This window comes from Perognathus longimembris, chromosome 18 (genome assembly GCF_023159225.1).
Source record: "Perognathus longimembris pacificus isolate PPM17 chromosome 18, ASM2315922v1, whole genome shotgun sequence".
In the NCBI taxonomy this organism is placed as follows: Eukaryota; Metazoa; Chordata; class Mammalia; order Rodentia; family Heteromyidae; genus Perognathus; species Perognathus longimembris.
In genome coordinates, this window is record NC_063178.1 from 1739390 (window position 1) to 1761349 (window position 21960).

The following is a 21960-nucleotide window of genomic DNA, read 5'->3' on the forward strand; positions in this document are numbered from 1 at the left end:
CCCCCCCCCCCGGAGGGCCGCCCCGCCCGCACGGCAGCGCCCCCGCCAGGCCCCCGCCAGGCCCCCGCCGTTTCCGGGTGTCACGGAAACCTCGGCGGGCTCCAGCAGCACGTGCGCCCGCGTTCCCGGGGCCTGGACGTCGGGCTTCCCGAGGGTGGACCCCAGGGCGCCACGCGCGCGCGCGCGCACACACGCGCACACACACACGTAGTTATCACATAAAGAAATAAACTAAAAGTACTTCATCCTGTAGAAACAAGAATCAAGGATTCACAAACTATGGCATTTTATTTCAGAGCCTTTGCTTACATTTGTACAATATATTACATAATTCTTCATGTTTGCAGATCCTAATATATACTTTATAGCTTTTATTCTATAAGCTTTTTCTTCAACATTTTGCTGTCAACAAATCTTTACAGTCCTGTACACATCTGAATAACTTGAAACCATTTTCAACAAAATTAGTTACTGTAAGCACACACTACAAGACTGAAAATGCTTTTCTTAGAAAAGTTGAATGTAAAGGAGTAAGGATTCTGACACGTTAGCATCTACAACAAAACGCTTCGAGATTCTCACATGTCGTACTGCCAGAAACAAATAAAACATGCCAGCCCCATTCAAAAAAAGCACACAGAACTACAAGGAAAACAGTAAAACGGTCTGTACAATAAAGGACTGTGTAGTAACAGTGCCAGGTATTAAATAGCTTCAATGAACACATCCGCAATATACAAATGTCTTACAAAGGTGAGGAATTAAATACAAGTGCCAAACAGAACAGGGATTGATTCATACAACATAAAGTCAACACAAGTGAAAATAATCTCCCGTTCATTTTGGATTTTATACAAGGCATTTAACTTTATAGACCTACGACCCCAATTAGCTATTTATACTTAAAATAACAACCGTCTTTGTGAGACAGGTCATATAACCAACCTTCAGCCACACTAATACAGTTTGTTCCTGAAGTCTTTTTGTTGTAAGCTCATAATAAAATAAGCAATACAAATGAATTATCTGTATTTAAGGGAAAAGAAACATTTACAAGAAAACACAAAAATATAACTGTTATAATTCATTATGAATAAATATACACTTTGAACTGGCTACAATCTTTATACATTGTTTAAGATTTAATACAGTTTATTAGCCATTTTCTTTTTTCACACAATGTATTATATCAAAATTAAAAAAAAATACTGATTTATAGAAAAATGGCAAAGTACAGTAGTTCCGTTCCAATTGAAGGGGCATGAAAAGCCACTGCAAAGACCTTTTAGCCTAATTCAAACCTGTAAACATGTGCAGTCTATTTTTCTAAAGAGAATCTTTAATATTTGGTTACCAGGATTGGTGTCTAATATCCTGTTAACTGCAGGTTTTGAATTTATTACATGTGCTTGACTTATACAATTAGAGCCACCATATGGTGACTTGCTTTAAAAAACAATTTGCTTGTACAAATGAAAATAGGTTCATATTTTTTCATAAATAAATGGAAAAATATCAAATGTTCCAGCTTTAACAAAATACAAGGGAATACATATACAGTAAGTTATCTGAACATGTTCTGGCCCACCCCTTACTCTGCTTACTGTATTGTCTCTACAGGCAGTGAAAAGCCTCCATTTGCCACAGTGGAAGGCCTTCAAGTTACCAGACACACAATTCCCAGACAAGTTGGAAACAATTATTGCTTGAGGAAAAGCAGTTCATTGTACTTTTTCTTCATAAAAAAGTGCACTTAAGTGCCAAGTCAGCTTTTCAAGAAACATTTTTTAAATATAAAATAGTGCTTGTCTGATTTTTTTTTTGTGCCACTGTGCAGTATAAAAAGGACGTGGCCCCCAGCCATTAAGTGCCAAGTGCTCTGGCAAATCCTGCTGTCACCTGCACTCAACCGAGACTCCATTCTGTGATGCGCTGGGCATGGCCGGCTCTGCTAACGTCAGCATAACTGCAGCAGTTATAGAACTGGAGGAAGGCGACGAGGAAGAAGAGGATGTAGCCGCACCTAAGGAAAGGAGACCAAGCCATGGGTTTAAAAGGCAAGCTTAACGATGGAAACAAGGAAAGCACTGAACATTTTGTTGTATTGTCCAAAACAATAATAATCACTTAATAATAACTTTTTTTTGGGGGGGGGGGGTGTTGAACTACAAGCTTTGTCCACTTGTTTCTTTTCCTTTTGAGACAGGGTCTTACTTACTTACTTACTTATTTATGGCCAGTCCTGGGCCTTGGACTCAGGGCCTGAGCACTGTCCCTGGCTTCTTTTTGCTCAAGGCTAGCACTCGATGACTTGAGCCACAGCGCCACTTCTGGCTTTTTCTATATATGTGGTGCTGAGGAATCGAACCCAGGGCTTCATGTATACAGGACGAGCACTTTACCACTAGGCCATATTCCCAGCCCCGAGACAGGGTCTTATCTTGTAGTTCAACTGGACCTCCCATCTCAGGAGACTCCTGCCAATGCCTCTCCGCCAGAGTGTACAACCATAAATTGCTAAGAACAGTCAATTCTCATAGTACCACAACATTACTACAAGAGAAATAACAAAGGGTGGGCCAGAGATGGATCTTGAATGGATCGAAAAGGAGGAATAGGGTTACAGGCATGACTCAAGTGGTAAAGTGCTTGCCTAGTTGCTCAGGGGCCTGGGTTCTCCCTCCAGCACTGCCAAAAGAAGAGGAAGGGAAAGACAAAGGGGGAAAACTGGATATCCTAACTGTAAGATATAATTTAAATACAGCCTTTGTTTTCATCAACAAATACCAAAGGAGTTGTGAAATCAAACAGGAGAAGTCTGTTAATTTCTCTCCTAATTATTCTGGTTCCAGATCTGCCCCTGGGAGTTTTCTCATGAATTTAAATGGTGAAAGAATAGGAGGCTTAGCTGAGAACTCAGGTCTGTTACCTAGCTACACAGGAGACTTCAGTCTAGAATGTCACATTGAGAGGCCAACTGAGGCAGAAAAGTTCACCAGATTCCACCTCCAAAATAACTGGCAAAACACAGGGCTAGAGACATGGCTCAGTGGTAGAGTGCCAGCCATGAGTAAGAAAGCTGAAGAGTACAAGGCTCTGAGTTCAAGTCACAGTACTGGCTCCCCCCGCCCCAAATGCTTTGAAGAACCACATAAAGAGAAAAAGCTGGAAGTGGTGCTGTGACTCAAGTGGCAGAATGCTAGCCTTGAGCAAAAAAAGAAGCTCAGGAAAAGTGCCCAGGCCCTGAGTTCAAGCCCTAGGGCTTGCAAAAACAAACAATTATTTATTGAAACAAATCAAACTTTAATACACAGAGCAGTACTCCATAGGAAAGAAGCATCTGGCTCAAAATGGACATGTGCCCTCTTTCATGAATTCCTGCTTGCCCCTGCCTAAACCTTCTGTTACAAACTAAACAGTATATGCCAAGACCCTATGAGAACATTCACACCCAGTGAGAGTCTGTGTTTGGAGACAGAACTGGTGTCCTTACAAAAAGAAGACACACTAGATCTCTGCATGCACAGTAGCCAAGTAAGGACAAGGCAAGAAGGTGGACATCTATAATCAAGCATAACTGGCTTCAGAGAAAGAAAACCCACTGGCATCTTGAAAAGTGAAAATAAAACTTCTATTATTTTAAGTTATCAAGTCTGTAGGACAACCCTTTTTCCAAGATTAGTTTACTTCCTCTTGCCATTCAGGTCTCTATAAAAATGTCCCATTTGTAATCTAAAGTAACCTACTCAGTGGAGAAAAGGAAGCTGTTATATTCTGTTGGTACAAATGTCAACTAGTATAGCCACTAAGAAAAATATCATGAAGGTTCCTCAAAAAATTACACATATAATTACCACATAACTGAACATTCCTACAGCTGAGTGGATACCCAAGGGATTTGAGATCAGTATGTACAGGGACATTTGTATCTGCTTGCTTCCCAATAGCTAAGGGATAGCATCACCCTAAGTGCCCATCACCAGGGGAACTGCAATGAAAAAGGACCGTGAAAGGATGAAAGCCAGTCATTTACAGCAAACAGACAGAACCAGAGATCACAGCGTTAAGTGAAGTAAGCCAGGCACAGAGAGACGAGCACCAGTGATCTCAGTCATCGGTGGAGTCCAGGTTAGGCTTAGGGTAGTGAAAAGCAGGACAGTGGTTACCAGACGTTGGGGAGGGTGGAGGAGAGTGGTGGTTACAGTATTGGCCAGAAAGGAATACGTTTGGGCATACTCACTAGTATCCTACCATTGAACACAAAATAGCTAAAAGATCTGAATGTGTTTTTTTTCTGGTGCTGGTCACTGGGGCTTGAACGCAGGGCCTGGAAACTGTCTCTGAGGTCTTTTTACTCAGGGCTATCACTCTAGCACTTAAGGCATAGTTCTACTTACAGGTTTTTTGGTGATTAACTGGAGATAAGAATTTTATGAACTAACCCTGCCTGAGCTGGCTTTATACCGAGATCCTCAGGCTTTAGCCTCCTGAGTAACTGGATTATAAATCATAAACCACCAGCGCCTGGCTAAATGTTTTTATTTTTTTTAAGTGATAAATGTTGGAAGATGACAACATAATGACTTCAAGTTTTAATTATCATACTATGGCCCATTAGAGGTGGAAGAACATCTGTAAATTAGAATGCTTTTAAAGTAAAGTAACCTATCCATAGTAATTGCCTTAATATGCCTCAGTTTGTTTGTTAGTGCTTTTTACTATTTAAAATTACCTTAGTCAAACTTTAGGAGCTTCATGATTTGAAAGAATCTGTGTTAGAGATGAGGAAATTAAAGTAAAAAACTTTTCTGAAGATAAAGACATAAACAGCAAAAAACTGATTTATGCTAACAAAAAGGAAAACATGCTTACTTTCTCTCTCTTTCTTCTTTAAACGCTTTCTCCTCCGATCAATGGAAGCTACTTCAGATTTTAAAGACAGGTAATGTTTTCTGATTTCTTGCAGTTTTTCTTGAAGAATTGTGATACGTTCAGCACTTGTCATATTTTCCAGGTCCGCTGTCAATTAAAAAATTTCATTAATATGTGGTTTTGAAAAAAATTAGGGCAAAAAGAAATAACATAAAGTATGATTTAGAAGTGATACTGAGGCAGATGAAAAGTGAAGCCTTTGCCGTGTCTGGAGTCTGAGCACTCAGGAGGCTACAGCAGATCAAGAATTTGGAGCAAGGGGCTGGGAAGGTAGCACCACATGAACAGCAAACACCAGAGGTGGCGCAGGCAGAAAAGTCCATGAAACTGTTTCCAATTAACCAGCTTGCCTTCTATACATGAAGCCTTGGGTTCAATTCCTCAGCACGACATACATAGAAAAGGCCAGAAGTGGCGCTGTGGCTCAAGTGGCAGAGTGCTAGCCCTGAGCAAAAAGAAGCTAGGGACAGTGCCCAGGCCCTGAGTTCAAGCCCCAGGACTGGCAAAAAAATAAAATAAAATAAAATGTTTGGAGGGGTGTGGGTAGAACCCTTCCTATTAAGTGTGAAGCCCTAAATTTTAACCCCTAGTACTACTAAAACAAAAAAATATACTTAACTAGTAAAATGGAAGGATGGCGACACATTGAAATTCTGTGTGTGAGCTGGGCAGCCTATGTAGGAGGCTGAGATCCGAGGATGATGGGCCAAAGCCAAGCTAGGCAGAAAAGCCCACCCAAGTCCTACCTCCAGCCAACCCCCAAAAAGCCAGAAACAGAGTCGTGGCTCACGTGGAAGCACACAGCCTTGAGCAAAAGAGCTCAGGAACACTGTCCAGGCCCCGAGTCCAAGCCCCAGGGCCAGGAAAAAGAGCATTCTATGTGTTTGGTGCATGTAGCGTCGCTTCCAAGGTGGTAGGTTCCATGCCTACCACTGTGTAACAAAGCACTCAGTGGGATGAAGCATGGGCTGCCTAGTGGGCAAGGGACTCCACTTACACATCTGGAAGCTCCACTTGTAAACCTTGGGTAGCCGATTACCGGGGTCCTTGAGATCAGGGTCCTTATCCCCATTCTTTCCACATTTCCCGGGAGACTGTGTCCTTGCGGGAGATTTAGCACTATGGGACTTCACGCCTGTGGAGACTGACTTGATTGGCTGAGTCGTAGTCACACTTTCACCAGCTGAAAGTTCTTCACTATCACTACTGTTCGCTGAAAGAAAAAGACAAGTTATTACTAAACAAAAAGTGAGTACTGTATTTGCCACTGACCATAGCAGATAACTTAAAATTAACCAACTGAGTTTACTGACAACCTAACTTATAGTTAACCTAGAAAACTACACACCAAGAAACTTCTTCATGTAGTTAAGGAGAGCAAAGCTTTTGTCACCTAATCTTATCAGTGATAGTCTTAAAAAAATCAGCCATACTAACTCTTCCATCTACTCTGCAGACTGTCAAATAGAGGGGTCATATGATGGCTTTTTATTATGGTAGAAACTTCTCCATTTCAATACAGGCCATATGCACACTTCCCAATTCCTCACGATCAATAAAGACTTCCTTGAGAAAAATACTCTCCGTTTTTAGATGTATAATGAACTTCTTAAGCAATTTCTAAATTATAGCTTAACTAAAATTGTCAGCTGTGTATGAAGAACCCAGAAGTCTCTGTAATAATTCTGCCAACCCTGCCTTTGCTGGTGATGCTTCAGAGAAAATGGGAACAGGTAGCTTACCAGTGAATGGGTGGTAAGCATGTGACTGTTACGAGATTAGCTCTTTCTAGGTATACAACATTATTTTATAATTCATCAGTTTTTCCACTTTATCATCCTCAGAGAATGGTTAACTCATTTGATTTACCATGGCAGAAATCCAATAGTTAAAATGAGAGCAAACACAATAGCTTTATCTTGCTGGATGTGGATATATTAATTAACTGAGTGGTATTAGAACTTGAACTCAGGGACTTATACTTGTTCTTAGGTGTTCTAACACGAGCTATACTCCCAATATAAATGGTGAAGACATAAAAACAAAAAAAACCCCCACAATGTTTTAAAGAAGACATTTTAAATATTCTATCAATTATACCAAGTAATAACCCATTTGACATGAATTTATCATTCCTCAACTACAACAGCCACCCCCCAAAAAAAACCAGACTCTGAAAACCTGAAAAGTATTTCTACAGTCAAGGAAAATACAAAGCAAGCACTTGTGTTGTAGACCTCTCAGGAGTAGAGACTTTCCCATCTATCTGACGAGCACCCTCTCCCAGCCCCCGCTGCCTCTCTGACGGCTTGGGCAAGTCCTACGCCAGCCAAGGCTGACCCCGTGCTGTGCAGTGGCTAGCCTCAGCCTGCCGGTCACGGCCTTGCTGAGCGCAGCCAACCCGGGACCCGAGGGATGCCATATTCACCGCCTGAAGTCATAGGGGCTCAGCAGAACCTCAGGGAGCTGGCCGCACAGCCTTTTTCTGCACTGAAGTGCAGCCAAGCGAGCTGCCAGCAAAGGTCAGGCAATGGAGGTGGCAGGAGTCTCCTGGAGGAGCAGCAGGAGGTCAGTGTGGGACACCTGAAAAAAAATTCTTCACATATTTTCTACTTCTTTGTCGACAAAAGAGATCAAATGTGCCCTCAGGAGAAATAGAGTACTACAATCTGCAGCCTGAGGACAAGGGTGGTTGTTAGTTTTCAGTGAAACACACTTTGCCCAAGCATGGTATGCTGCTCTTAGGTCATGTGGCAAGCTGCACTGGAAAGAAATGTTACATACTAGCATTACTGGAATTATACCTCCAAAGCCATGTCTTTTCTGAAAAAGCATCTCACGATAGCCCAGCCTGGCCTACAAGTTGTGATCCTGCTTCCCTAGGTCTACTGAGTACTGGGATTACAGGCCACACACAAAGGCTTAAAGCAATCTTGATTGGGCCTTGAAGAATCACAAATTAACCAATGTAACTGTAACAAAAAATAAAACATAAGCTGATTGCCAGTAGTACAGGTCTGTAACCTGTAGAGTTAGAGATTTCTTAGCTCCAATTTATCACCAGAAGGCCTGAAGTGAAGCTATGGCTCAGGTGGTAGAGCCCTAGTTTTGAGCAAAAACTCTCAGGGACAGCTCAGGCTCTGAGTACCTGTATAAAAACCAATCAATCAATCAAAATTTATATGTAGAAAGAAGCATTTCGCAATATATGGTGCATCTAACGTGAAGGTAATAAAAATGCTTTTGTTTCCATGATGCTAGATATTATTTTTAAAAAGACTACCTGATCATTCACCAGCAACCATTAGCAAGGTGGAGCTATCCCATACCCTCAGAGCCCCTTTCCTAATGAACTCTCTACTTCTAGGTTCACACTTACGGCCTTTCCCCTTCTTTTTGTTGTTCACCACTGTGGCTTTATGGCTTCTTTTCTGCTTCTTTGATGGATTTCCGCCTCCCTGAGCATCTTTCACCCTCTTCTGGCCTGTACAGGCTACAAACAACACAGAAGAGGAGAGGAAGACAAAACACAGTCAAACCAAGTTTGCAGCAACTGCTCTGAAAATGACACATTCGTTGTAACGTTTGTGAAACAACACAAAATTAACAGAAATCTCAAGCTGTTGTTAAAGGAGCCAAATTCTTGAACAGTAAATCTTAAAAAAAATCTTTTTTTTTTTAATGGCAAATCTTTTTTAGAAGAAGCTGATATAAACTTAAAATAGTTGTACTTGGAGTTTATCAGTCTAGTAATTTGAAAACAGGTATATGCTGAAAATAAAACAATATTTAAGACTCAGTAAAAACAAAATACTATGGTTTAGACAAGTTGAAATGAACAGTTTGAGGGGGCTTTGCACTTGTTTTATTTTAGCACCCCCCCCCGAGTGTTCTATTTATGTGCCCTAATAGGGCCCACTATCCTCCTATTTATGTTTTCTACAGAACTGAGATGACAGGTATGGGCCACTATGCCCAGCTTGATCAAGAAGTGGAAGGTGGAAGAGCTACCTCACAAGCTTTGTACAAACCACAGTCCTTCCAGTTTCTCCCTCCTAAGGAGCTAGAGCTACAGGTGAGACTGATTATGCCTAGCAATTAACTTTTAAATGATATAATAGGGTTCTGTCGGGGGGGGGGGGCTGTTTTTTGTGTTTTTGTGGGTTTTTTTTGCCAGTCCTGGGGCTTGAACTCCGGCCTGAGCACTGTCCCTGGCTTCTTTTTGCGCACTCTGCCGCTTGAGCCACAGTGCCACTTCTGGCCGTTTTCTATATATGTGCTACTGAGGAATCGAACCCAGGGCTTGCTTCATGTATAGGAGGTGAGCACTTTACCACTACTAGGCCATATTCCCAGCTGTTCATTTTATTTAAATGCTAGTACTAGAGTTTAAATTCAGGGGTTGGGTATCTTAGCCTTTATGGTTGTTGTTATTTTGCTATTGTTCCTCTGTCACATTTCCTAAGGCTGGAACTCAGGGCCTAGGTGCTGAATGATTCAAGCTTTTAATCCCATATACTCAAGAGGCTGAGATCTGAGGATCACATTTCAAAGGCAGCCTGGGCAGGAAAGTCTGTGAGACTCTTAGCTCTAATTAACCACCAAAAACTGGGAAGCAGAGATGTAGCTTTATCAGTTGAGGGCCAGTCTGGAGTGAAAACAGCAAAGGGACAGTACACGCACCATAGACAACAGAAAAAGAATCTTTTTCTCTAGGCTAAGTTGTAGGTCCACACTAAACATAAATAGTAGATCGTCCCCACTGGCCCATACTGGGAGCTTAAACTTGCTCTGAACCTATCTTAGGAACACAAGTTGCATCAGAGTCCAGCTTTCCTCTTGTAGAGATGGAGTGTTCAGGTCTTCTCTGCTTAGTCTGGTATGGTACCCTAATCCTCCCCATCTCAAGCAACCTACTATATAGCTTGGAATGACAGGTATACACCATACACTATTGGTCAAGAAGGGTCTCATGGGGGCTGAGAAGGTAGCTTAGCTTAGCTTAGTGGGAGTGCTTTGCCTAGCACGCATGAAGCTCTGGGTTTGATTCCTCAGTACCATATACACAATAAAAGCTGGAAGTGGGGCTGTGGCTCAAATGGGAGAGCTCTAGCCTTGAGCACCGAGAGAGTGCAAGCCCCAGGACCAGCCCTCCCCGCAAAAAGGGTCTCATGAGCTTTTTCAGACTAGGCTGGTCTCAAACTTTGATCCTTTCATTCTGATTGTTCTAAGTAGCTAAGGATTATAGGCATGAACCACCAGCACCTGGCTTTCATATAGTGTGGATTCTCCTACATCTTGTCTTTGCTATTCTGATGCGTTCTAGAGAGGGCTTTGAACTCCTAGTTCAGACTGGCCTCCAATTCTCAATCCTCCAGCTTAAATGCTGGTGGATCACAGGCATATGCTAGCATAGATATGATTAGACACATTTATTAAAATGAGGTCATGATATAGGTGCATTGAAAGTCAATTCCTACATATGCAACTTCTAAAATATTATTGAACAATGCTTAAATACTGTAGATTCGTGCTTAGAATGAAGCTGATAGCCTTTCTTACCCTATATTTGAGTAACTCTCAAGTTCCACTGTTATTAACCCAATCTAGATAAAGATTAAAAAGGGTAGCAAGACTTAAGACTATCAGCAAAGTAAATTTTAGTCCATAGCGAAGACTCTCAAGAACTGTAATTACCATATTACTGATAAAAGCCTATCTAACCTTCTTTGAGGAAGGATTTTTTTTTTCACTTTGAAGATTACTGTCTAAAGTAAGAGCCCTAGGAGATACAAATAAATCACTCTGGCTATAGTGATATATCCCAATTGAACTGCAACTCTAATTTTTACTTATTTACTTAAAAAATATTTTCAGTAAAGATTTTTGGAGAAAGCTTTAAAAGCCAGATCTCGGTGTCTTTCCTGGAGTCAGGGTCGCCCTCAGCAGTCTCCAGTGGCCTGGAACTCACTATGTACACTAGGACTGGCTACACCTACCACAGACCCTATTTCTTTAGGGTCAACCAAAACCCTAAAACCAGCATACTAAAATCTGATGTTATATGAAATACATATCCTTTAATGCTTTATAATTTCAATGGAAATGTGTTTCAAATCCAGATTTCAGCCTAGAAAATACTAAAGACACCTAAATGAGTGGTTCTAAGAAAAATGATGAAAAGAATATAGTTCTGGCACCATCAGAAGGCCCTAATATATTTGCCAAGTATTAATTTGAATGTCCTCTTTTAACCACTTCATGGAAAAAAGTATTTTTATTCTTTATAATATATACATTGATCCTTCAGATTTGGACACTATGCATCTAAGAAAGCATCAAATTCCTTCACAAACTCACACTGGCTAGGCTTGGAATCAGTCTGACAAAGTTTTCTGGGGAAATCATGTCTATTGCTCCAGACCTCTACATACAATATTTGGTAAAGGGCTGAGGGGTCTGTCAGTCAATCAAAATGTTTGTGAGGCTACACATTACAAATGAAAACAAGGCTCCAGAAATGCAGTTAAAGCTGCTCAAGCCAACTATTATATATAATTAATTTTTCCAACAGTTTTGACTTGGGGCCCGAGTTCAAGTTCTACCCACTGGAAATGTCACAGGCACTTCAGGTAAACAATATTAAAAGCTTTTAAATGGATCTCACCATCACTATCCAAATTACCTTCCAAATGACCACATGAGCACCCTACTTCAGCACCTCACATTATCACAAGAAACACGGTGAAGCCATTAAGACTTGACCAGGGAAGTGGTGCTGTGGCTCAACTGGCACAGCAGGAGTTTTAAGCTGACTCAAGAGCTCAGGGACAGTGTCCAGGCCCAGAGTTCAAGCCCCCAGAGGGGGGAGAAGGGGTTGACAAAAAAAAGAGAGAGGGGGGGAACCCAAAAATGTCATCTGTGCAACTTTTCCCTCCTCACCTTTTTCAGGATGTTCAGGTTCCTGCTGATTGCTACTGATGGAACTCACGCTGGCATCAAAGCCTGCTGGTGAGCTGTTTCCCTCGGACTGGAGGTCCTGGAGCTCTCCCACAACACTATCCACCTCAATTGTGCTGTCGGTTTCACTCTTGATACTTCGAACCTCTTCCTGGCTGGGAGCCAGGGGTTCTGACACTGGGACAGAAGACTGCTGCTGACTGGCTTCTGTTACAGTGACGGATGAAGGCGATTCAGGTGTAGTAGGAGGGGTATTGAGCACTGAATTACTGCCGCTACTTGGAAAATCAGCCTTTCGCTCACTGACATCGACGGTCTTCTCTTCAATGGGCTTAGTGTCAATAGTGGCTGGCGGCAGCTTCTCTAGCTCTGCACTTGGTGAGCAGCTCTCCTCCTCAGCCACCGTCTGCAGGGGTTCCTCTGCTGCCCCTTCCTCTGGGGCAGGATGGGGCGGGGATGCTGCGGGCTCAGTATCAGAGTCTGAAAACAGCTCCTTAAGTGTTTTCTTAGGCCACTGCCCCTGAATACTTGACCAGACATCTTTTCGATCTTTAGCCCTGCTGTTTTGAAGTCTTTCATCGGAGGTATTTAAAAGTTTTATTCTTTTTTCTGCCACTTCTGAAAATCCTGAATAAAAACCACTTGCCCGTAGAGATTTTCTTTTTTCCTCCAAACCATTGTATTTCTTTGTTGGTGTCATCTTTGCTTTTGATTTTTCCTCTTCCTCTTCATCTGAAGAGCTGTTACTGCTGTTCTCTATGCAAAGTGATTCTTTGCTCTTAGCTCGCTCTTCCTTCTTGCCAGGTGATCCAGTTTTTAAACATTCTTCAGTACTGCAGTATCTTCTTTTACCACGTTTTATTTGTGGCTTTGAAGATTTATCTGTACTATCCTTCTTAACATCTTTTCTCTTTTTTGTGATGTCATCATCATCTTCAAAATCAGTATCTTCTGAGATTCCTTCTCTATCTCTATCTTTTCTTAATCTTTCTGGAGATTTTGACACTGGCTTGGGTATTACCAAATCCGACTGTCCTTTGTTTTCTTCTAGCAAAGAGGAGCTGTTCTGTTCCTCTTTTGCAGTGAGTTCATTCCTGGCGTGGGCCAAATGGTCTGCCTTCGCGTCCTCTCTGCCATTCTCGTCTGTGTCCTGAGCGCCTCTCTCATCCTCGGGCTCGCTGTCCTCGGCAGAACTTTCAGAGGCTAGAAACGGGGACGGGGGAGAGGAGCCAAATATGAGCACCAGTAATGTCTTCCATGCCCTCACCCCACGCAGGAAGCTTTCACCTCCACCTTACAGAAGAAACTGAGCTTCCAATCGGGGAAGACACTGACTCATCACGTGACCATGATGATAGTTATACTATCAATTCTTTTTCCAAACTCATCAAATAATAAAACACAGAAAACATGAACTTAATTTTATGTAAAGCATAGTTAGTTCTCTCTATATGAGAATGTGATATAAAAATCTGCAGGAAACAGTGTTTGACAACTAGATCACTGCAGCAGTCAAACATTCTAACCAACAACAAATGATGAATGAAAGAATCAAAAAATAAAAGTGTAAGAAATTTTAGGGGGCTGGGAATATGGCCTAGTGGCAAGAGTGCTTGCCTCGTATACATGAAGCCCTGGGTTCGATTCCCCAGCACCACATATATAGAAAAAAAAAAAAAAAACACAACCAGAAGTGGCGCTGTGGCTCAAGTGGCAGAGTGCTAGCCTTGAGCAAAAAGAAGCCAGGGACAGTGCTCAGGCCCTGAGTCCAAGGCCCAGGACTGGCCAAAAAAAAAAAAAAAAAAAGAAAGAAATTTTAGGAAAACGCTGATAGAATGAATTAAAAGCCAAACACAACTTCGGCAGATAAGGCATATTAGAGTACACTGTAGAAGAACAGCACATAAAAATAACTGATTTTAAAAAACCCAGGAGTCGGGCTCAGTGGCTCTCATGTGTAACCCTACCTGCTCATGAGGCAGTGATGAGGAGGATTACAATTTGGGGCTATCGTAAGGCAAAAAGTTAGCAAGATCACATCGCAATCAGTAAAAAGGCTGGACATGGTGGCAGGCAACTGTCTCTGGGACCTTTCACTCAAGGCTAGTGCTCTACCACTTTGAGCCGCAGCACCACTTCCAGTTTTCGGGTGGTTAATTGGAGATAAGAGTCTCACAGACTTCTGCCTGGGTTGGCTATGAACCATGGCCCTCAGATCTCAGCCTCCAGAGTAGGATTACAGGAGGGAGGGAGCCACTAGCGCCCAGCCCAATGGTCAACTTTATTTCAAGTAAAACAGAGTCAACAAAATTCTGGTTAAAAAAAAAAAAGTCATTGAATTACCTTTAACAAGTTAATTCCTACAAATTACCAATTAAATACTTGCAGCAAAATGTCTGTTATACTTACCTTGAAGTCCATTGAGGATGGAAGTGATTTCTATGGATTTAATATGAGCTGTGTCAGAATTTCTGGCATCAGCAAGATCCAGTTTGGATACCATTTCAGGAGATGGATTTGTCTGAAACGGGGGTTTTGACAAGCGTCGAAGTTTACAGTTTTTAGGAGAATATTTTTCATCTTTGTCTTTTTCTTTGTCCAATTTATTCTAGGTTAGGGGAAGAAGGGATGTATTGTACATTAGCCACAATTCATCATCGCAAGACATTTATTAGTAAAAACATTAATGCCATTTTAAATGCAAAGCTGTAAAATAATAGTGTCACGTGTCTAGCTGAAAGCAGATACAAAGGCCTTCCAGACAGCCATGGGAGCTCACAGAAAGCAGTCCAACTCAGGAGGGCTAAGACTTGAGAATCTTGGTTTCAAGCTAGCCCAGGGCAGACAAAACCAGATTATTCTTTTTTTTGGGGGGGTGGGGGTGGGGGTGGCAGTTCTGAGGGCTTGAACTCGGGGCCTGAGCACTGTCCCTGGCTTCCTTTTGCTCAAGGCTAGCACTCTGCCACTTGAGCCACAGCGCCACTTCTGGCCTTTTTCTGTATATGTGGTGCTGGGGAATTGAACCCAGGGCTTCATGAATACGAGGCGAGCACTCTCGCCACTAGAACATATCCCCAGCAAGAAGATTCTTATTTCCAACTGAGTATGTAAAAGGCCAGAAGTGGAGGTGTGGTTCAAGTAGTAGAGCACCAGCCTTGAATGATAAAAGCTGAATGACATCTCCAGAGCCAGAGTTCAAGCCCTCGGGCTGGGAATATGGCCTAGTGGCAAGAGTGCTTGACTCGTATACATGAAGCCCCGGGTTCCATTCCCCAGCACCACATATATAGAAAACAGCCAGAAGTGGTGCTATGGCTCCAGTGGCAGAGTGCTAGCCTTGAGCAAAAAGAAGCCAGGGACAGTGCTCAGGCCCTGAGGCAAGCTCCAGAGATGGCAAAAAAAAAAAAAAAAAAAAGACAGAGTTCAAGCCCTCGTTTTGGTAGAAAACACAAAAACCACCAACCACCAACCCAGGTATGTGTTTTTTGGTATTGGGTTGTTGTTTTTTCCAATTTAGCAAAAGAACTGTAGGAATTTTTATAGTAATAATAGGGATAAAATTAGCAATCAGACAGGGATTAAAATTAGCAAATATACATACTGCTAATAATGTGTGTGAATTTAAAAGCACAATACGTGCAAATGAAATACTCACGCATACAAACATAGAAACAAAAACACTCAGGCTGGGAATGTGGCTTAGGGGTAGAGAGCTTGCCTGGCATGCATGAAGCCCTGGGTTCGATTCCTTAGCACCACATAAACAGAAAAGGCCAGAAATGGTGCTGTGGCTCAAGAGGTAGAGTGCTAGCCTTGAGCAGAAAGAAGCCAGGGACAGTGCTCAGGCCCTGAGTCCAAGGCCCAGAACTGACAACAAAAAACAAAAACAGAGACACTACAATTTCAACCTGCTTGCCTTAAAATTCAACATTCTCTTTATAAGCTGGGGCCTGGAATGATAATGTTATGTACTTTATTACTTAAAGACAGGAGAAACTCAAAACAAACGATGTGTTCAAACGATCTGTTCTAAAAAGCAAGGCAGGAGAATCCTCCCATTTAATGAATGACTACTTTTTTTTTTTTTTTGGCCAGTCCTGGGCCTTGGACTCAGGGCCTGAGCACTGTCCCTGGCTTCTTTTTGCTCAAGGCTAGCACTCTGCCACTTGAGCCACGGCACCACTTCTGGCTGTTTTCTACATATGTGGTGCTGGGGAATCGAACCCAGGGCTTCATGTATACGAAGCAAGCACTCTTGCCACTAGGCCATATTCCCAGCAATGAATGACTAGTTTTCCAGAGAAAATAAGGAATTTTTTCCAATTCGGTTTATAAATAGGAGTGTGGCTAGTATATTTCCTGGAAACTAGTTTTTTACTTTATAAAGAATTTATAGTAAAAACATAAGCAAGCTCTGAAGCATGAGTTCACAGTAAATAATTCTAAGATCCTTCGAAACAGACTAATTAATGTGACGGTTATCTTCACACTTGTCCTGAGGACAGGATCTAACAGGTATCTCCTCTGGACACACTCAGGACAGACCTCAACTCCTTACATGGTGACATGGGCTAGGACACTGGCTCGCCAAGTGCAGTCCTGGCCCAGCAACGTGAGCATACGTTAGGAAGTTGTCAGAAATGCAAGCCCTTTGCACCAACTTCAAATCTACTAAATCACAACTCCCAATACTGCCTCCAATGAATTGTCCAAATGGTTCTGATAAAGGCACAGGGTGAGATCTTTTGTCTCAGAACCCAGGCATAATTCTCAGAACACAGCCTAATAATGATGACTATTTACTCCAGCTCTTCCACCATGTTAGTGCTTTATCTCAGCCTCAGCATCTACTACACGTGCACAAAGCGGCGATAACGCGCTCTAGTTCAAGTTCAAGAACTGGCTTTAGGTGCCTGCAGAGACTTTCTGCAACAGTGGCTCTCAAGTAAGAGAAGACAAAGTGACAGAGTGATGTGCATCTTAAGAAAACATTAAGAAGCCCTTTTAAAACTCATAATCAAAAATTTTAATATACCTGGAAGTTGTCAAGAAGTGAACTGACAAGTATTAAAAAAAAACTCCGAACATTATAATACTGCTTTCTCCCTTATCTCTTCTATCCTTCATCCTAGAAATACTACTCTCATATTTGCTTTATAAAGACTGGCTTTACTAATGCCACATGCACGTGTTTCTCTCTCTCTCTCTCTCTCTCTCTCTCTCTCTCACACACACACACACACAGGTCTTCTAGCAGATAAAAGCAACGTTTAAGTACAGTGTAATTTACAGTAAAGACTAGGAAGTCTTGAGTTAGGCTATTAATTACTGAAAACCTAAGAAGATGGAAGTGGCTTTATCGTGAAGGAAGAGCAAAGCAGCCCAGGAGAACGCTTCCTGACACATGCCCAGCAGGGATCATTTGACAGCTCCTCTCTGAGTATGAAGACTGAGATCCAGGAGAACTACTGGACCGCAGAAAGACCAAAAACCCCTCAAAACTCACTTAATGACCTGTTTTTGAAATCAAATCATTTAGAAAGACTTAATCTCTGAGTGAGTAATAGCTACAACTATAATTAACACTCCAGTTTACTAGGTCCCTATGGTATCTCCGTTGCATGGGGTTAGGAGGGTCTTAGGAACACATCGGGCTTCCTATACTGAATTTCAAAGTCCTCGCATCCAGCCACTCTGAGTTATAGCTCTGAGCTGAGAACTAAAGGCACAGGAAAGGGGTAAAAGAGATAAATGAAATCCAGTGGATCCAGTCATAGGACTAAAAATCATGGGACTAAAACTTTCAAAAGAGTTATTAGCACTGTTTCTAAATTGCTTTCCACACAAGCTGACAAAAATAATTGTGACAAAGTTTAGCATTGGCTAAGTCTGTTACTTTGAGAGCCTGACACTAACAGTAATATCAACATACACATTTAATCACATCATTCTGCAGGACTTTAACAGCTCTTTAACAGCTAACGGTATATAACAAAATCAACACTTACCTTTATTTTTTTCCTATGTTTTATCTTCGGCACATTTTTATCAGCAGGTCTTACTATTTTATCTGCTTTAATCCATTCATCATATCTAAAATCAAAAGAAACTAACATAAATATGCAAAACATACACCAAGGAAGACACTACTGCCAAACTACTCATCAGATTTGCGAGCAGTCCTAACAGTTCACAACGGGAGGCTGGGTGGGACTCCTCCCTCATGAGCTGGCAGGTAGCAAGGCCCACCCGAGGAAGAGCTGGAACGGCTGCCCGAGCTGTTCCAAGGCCACAGCGTTAGCTGCTGGCTGAGCCCAAACCTTTCTACTTTTGGATTCACACCCCATTTTCAAAGCTTCACGGAACAGAAATCACATCTGTACAGTAAATGTTAAGGAAACCACAGCAATTCTCTATACCACACTCGGTTTGCTTAAGCATCAGGCAGTTTGTTCTCTAGACCTATCAAGAAGCTAGCACAAAGGGCGACACCGTACAAAAAGAAATGGACTCGTTATCTGACATATCTAACTGTAACCCTTCCACGCATCACCTTTATAATAACAATAAAAATAAAGAAAAGCCACCACAACATGCTATTGTAAGTTATCAACAGCACTGTATGACAGAAAAACTTTGTTGTTGTAACTTACAGCTAATACAAAATAATCTAGAGAAAATGCTCATAAAATACTTGACAACCATTACTCTGCCAAGTTTTTATTATTCTGAGAGGCTTTCTTTCTTCCTACCCTTATAGATAGCTGGGAATCAACAGAGCAGGGATGACTTCTCTATTCAGTGTTGGTAATCTTTAGAACTGTGTGTATGGGTATTTGTGTGTACAAGTGCACTCGTGTGCCAGTACTGGGGCTTGAAGCCCGGGCTTAGGTGCTATCCTTTAATGCTCTACCACTTAAGCCACAGCTTCACTTCTGGCTTTTCGGTGGCTAATGGAGATAAGAAGTCTCACACTCTTTCCTGCCTGGGCTGGCCTCAAATTACGAACTTCATATCTCAAGATCCTGAGGAGCTAGGATTGCAGGTGCATACTAATTGTCAGAATTTTACAGGGCACTACAGTCAATTACTACCAACTGTAATGTGGCTATGGTTTATGGAGAAGAACAACAGTCTATTTCTGTAAAAACTAAGCTAAAAAGAAAAAACATTAAAGTCATTCCTCTTTTGTGTACTAAAGTTACAAAAATTAGACTGAAGTTTCACTGCTCATGGAACATCTATCCTCCAAGGATGCTGAGTCCAAAACCCAGCGGAGATGAGGAAGGGAGGGAGGAAAAAGAAGAAGGAGGGAAAGGAGGAAAGAGGAGGAAAGCAGAGGGAATCCGGGAAAAGAAAGCCATGTTTATTGTGGATAACGAAACAATGAGATTTTTAATTCTCTAGAATGTAAACCTGAAAATGGGGTTGTAAATTAAAATGTCCTGATTATTAGAGGTATTCAAGTACTTAAATCTTTGAGCCTCAAATGTCCTATGGGCTAGTCATTTTTTATGTTGTTTAATTTTTAAATGCAGCCTTTCAGAACTAGACCAGGCCTGACAATGACTGGATGATTAGGAAGTTAGAAGAACTAATTCCATTATTTTCAATTTTCTCTGTTCTCAATGGGACTACTACTGCAAGTACTAATCATTCAAGAATATAAGTTTCTAATCAAAGACGGTCTGAGTAATTGACTTCTTCTTCAGGGAATAGGCGTCTTTTGAGATAGGGTCTGACTATACAGCCCACACAGACCTGGAACTAAGATCCTCCTACCTCAGCCTTTCAAGGTGGTACATTCCCAGGAACACAGGCATATGTCACGATGCTTTAGCCTGCAATGCCAGCTCCTTGAGAGGCTGAGGCAACCCAAGGGCTGAAGGCCAGCCAACCTTGCAACCTAAGACGCTACTCTCAAGAAAACAACATATGTGGGACTATATGCACATAGAAGCATGCATGAACACACACACACACACTTTCAAATGAAATGCTAAACTAGAATAATTTTTAGTGCCACATTTAAATAAGAGGCAATATTAGTGGATGAAAATTATTGTCTTTTAATTCCAATTATCAAGTGAGAGTGTGTGTGTGTGTGTGTGTGTGTGTGTGTGTGTGTGTATGCTGGGGGCAAAGGGGTCAGTCTTGGGGCTTGAACTAAGGGCCTGAGCACTGTCCCTGAGCTCTTCAGCTCAAGGCTAGTGCTCTACCATTGGAGCCCCACTGGCACTTCTGATTTTCTGGTCATTAGTTGGAGATAAGAGTCTCACAGACTTTTCTGCCCTGGTTGGGCTGAACCATAATCCTCAGATTTCAGCCTCCTGAATAGCTAGGATTACAGGTGTGAGCCAACAGCGTCTGGCTTATCAACAATATTAATTGTCATTATTCCTATACATGGAACCTGATATCTAAACTGCTAAGGAAAATATTCTTGAGGTATATACATGACTAAACTGAAAATATTTCTATTGAGATCAACTAACATTCAACTAGTGGAATGAACATTAAAGAACACACACATGATGATCTCAATCCAATCAACTTCTAGAGGTCTCAGGTGCTCCCTGATCTACATAAAATGACTAGACCAAGTGATCAAAAACTGTAAGACTACATAATTTGAAGGTAGGGCTGAGAAGGAGGAACAGGGGGAGAATGATGGAAGGGTAGCACTGAACAAGACACATTGTAATCAACCTGACATATGGAATTGTAACCTTTTTGTACAGCTACTTAGAAAAATTATAATGTAAGTCTAAGAACTGGGTGGATGTATTCACTTGACAAACACCTCTTATGAACCTATTATATAATGGTTTCTGGGCAGTATGTGTTCAGCAAGGACGATTCAACACACCTCTGGCTTCTAAGAACTCACAGTTGGAATACAATGCTAAGCAGTAATTACAACAGAAACAATACATACATTCTCAAAGCAGTAACTGTACCATACCATACAGTTTTTACAAGTTAAATACCAATACAAAGCAGACACCGTTCAGAGACCACTGAGTACTTGCTCTCACCAGAGAAAATAAATTCTAAAGAGAAAACCTTACAAGTCTTGTTTGGACATATTGGCAAGCCATCTAATTAGTTAGCAATCATAAAAGTAGCAAAATGCTAGTCAACCAGACACACTAACCAAAATAGTTAATACACCTACATTTAGCTCAAATTTTGCTTCTTCTGAAACCTAACTTTCAAATATCATTTAGCAAGCAGTAATACAAACCTATACCCTTTTAAGGACTTTTTCAAAATAAATTACATGCAACAAACATACTTTTAAAACTTCATAGAAAAACAAATGATTATTACTTTAAAATCTACCACTTGAAAACCACACATTATCAAAGATAAAACCAAATGACAAACTATTAAGATCGTCTGTATTTCAGTGATTTTTAAAAGCATGGTTTAATAGTAGTTAAGTACCCATTTTATATTTTGCCTTTGATTTACACACTAATGATTTCCAATATAATTAACTACTTAATTTCTTTTTTTTTTTGGGGGGGGGGCCAGTCCTGGGGCTTGGACTCAAGGTCTGAGCACTGTCCCCGGCTTCCTTTTTTGCTCAAGGCTAGCACTCTGCCACTTGAGCCACAGCGCCCCTTCTGGCCATTTTCTGTATATGTGGTGCTGGAGAACTGAACCCAGGGCTTCATGTACATGAGGCAAGCACTCTTGCCACTAGGCCATATTCCCAGCCCACTAATTTCTTTAAAAAAATCTAAAATAGAAATTAAATTTCAAATTTAAAGTAGAAATTAAACTGTATTAATAAAGTCAGAAATCTCCCTCTTAAATTAGTAAAATTTTAAAAGGGACTAGAAGTTCAGCTCAGTGGTATCACCAGCCAACCAAGCACAAGGAAGGTACTGAGTTAAACACCCATCCCCCAATACAACAAACCACAAAAAGACTCAAACCAAAACAAAAACAAAACAGAAAAAAACAAGTTTGATAAATTAACATTACTTATTAATAATTATAAACCTGTCATGTACATTTTGGCAAAATACAATATAGCATAAATTTTATATAACCTCA

At 41.3% G+C, this 21960-nt stretch overlaps 1 protein-coding gene across 6 annotated transcripts in view; it reads right to left on the reverse strand.

Annotated features, from left to right (window-relative positions):
• Nucleotides 1-262: 262 nt before the first annotated feature.
• Nucleotides 263-21960, reverse strand: part of Arid4b (AT-rich interaction domain 4B) — a 102330-nt gene continuing 80632 nt past the window's right edge. For 5 of the 6 annotated variants that reach the window (XM_048367711.1, XM_048367712.1, XM_048367714.1 and 2 more), the window contains 7 exons: nt 17901-17985; nt 14302-14500; nt 11875-13095; nt 8312-8425; nt 5930-6145; nt 4873-5019; nt 263-2023 (listed from right to left, as the gene is read on the reverse strand). In XM_048367711.1, the coding sequence (XP_048223668.1) occupies nt 1896-2023; nt 4873-5019; nt 5930-6145; nt 8312-8425; nt 11875-13095; nt 14302-14500; nt 17901-17985 (2110 nt within the window). In that variant the 3' untranslated portion in view covers nt 263-1895. Of the gene's footprint in view, nt 2024-4872; nt 5020-5929; nt 6146-7360; nt 7483-8311; nt 8426-11874; nt 13096-14301; nt 14501-17900; nt 17986-21960 lie in introns of those variants that run through there. The other variant, XM_048367715.1, reaches the window with a different exon arrangement.